Source organism: Nestor notabilis, unplaced genomic scaffold (genome assembly GCF_000696875.1).
Source record: "Nestor notabilis isolate BGI_N333 unplaced genomic scaffold, ASM69687v1 scaffold661, whole genome shotgun sequence".
Lineage (NCBI taxonomy): Eukaryota > Metazoa > Chordata > Aves > Psittaciformes > Psittacidae > Nestor > Nestor notabilis.
This window is the reverse complement of record NW_009913122.1, coordinates 15,665-16,761: the sequence shown is the minus strand read 5'-3', so window position 1 is coordinate 16,761 and position 1,097 is coordinate 15,665. Positions and strand designations below refer to the sequence as shown.

Below are 1,097 nucleotides of genomic sequence, written 5' to 3'. Positions count from 1 at the left end.
AGGAATGCCCATAAACATGAGATGCTACTCTGCAGTACAAGATCCTGGGGCTGATGGAAAATGAACAGTATGAGAAATGGACCTAAGAGCAAGGATTGGTATTAACACAGCCTGCCAAGCTGCTACATGGTGCATCAACATTTTGGTTTGTTCTTTTACTAGCAAAGACTTAGTTTACCTAGATTAATATTAAACTTCATATGCTCCAGAGTGTAAAAGCATGGATGTAATGAACTCTGGATATCAAATAACGGGTTTGCAATAAATGTGAACATATGTAGAATAGTTTAACTCCCTAACAGTTTGTATGTTAGAATTTAGAAATCTTTTGTGTGTTTATGGGTACACTATTTCAATGCATAGGAAAAAAGCAGCATGAGCATCTGCTTAAGAAAATCTGAATGTTTTACTTAACATTATTTATTCTACAACATTTCTGAGTTGCTGTGTTTAAACTACAGGCATTTCTTTCTCAAGCTGTGAGATTTGTTTATCAGTATTACAAATTCAAGCTCACCTTGCTTAGCATATCTCTTTCCCTCACAAGCTCCTCTATAGCTTTCCTGTCAATATCTGCCTGCTTTTTGGCAGTCTCCAACTCTAGAAAGAAAAAGAAAAGAGACTAAATCCTGGGTTCAAGCTGTACAGCTGTAAAAAATAAACAACCTAGTGGACTTTTTAAAAAGCCTTAACCTTACACAAACAAACAGTTCAATTAGCTGTGACCACGTTTTGCAACCTCAGGCATCAGCTAATGATGTTAATACTTATTTGGGTACTTAAAAGAACTCAGGCACAGTAATTAATGGTATGAGGACTTACTATATTTAGGTTTTCAAACCAATATACCGCAAAGAAGTGTTTGTTTAGAAATCATGGAGCACACAGAAAATCAGAGCCTTTAAAGAAGCTTCAAGGTGAGCATTCAAAAACTGAGGCAATTTCAAAAACAGGGACTTTCGGAATTGTCCTAATCCTTCTATGTGAAATCCAGTTCTCCTTTGAGGCAGTGAAATTCTACTGGCTTCAGTGGAGTTAAAACTACCTGCTGTGGGTCAAGATTAACACTGGACATATACTATTAAAAGGATCTTAAA

General features: G+C 36.2%; 1 protein-coding gene across 1 annotated transcript in view; it reads right to left on the bottom strand.

The window, feature by feature from the left end:
• CFAP58 (cilia and flagella associated protein 58) overlaps window positions 1–1,097 on the bottom strand; it is a 57,854-nt gene that overhangs the window by 41,266 nt on the left and 15,491 nt on the right. Inside the window, exon 7 of the mRNA XM_010022778.1 lies at window positions 518–600. Coding sequence (XP_010021080.1) covers window positions 518–600 — 83 coding nt within the window. The remainder of the gene's footprint in view (window positions 1–517; window positions 601–1,097) is intronic.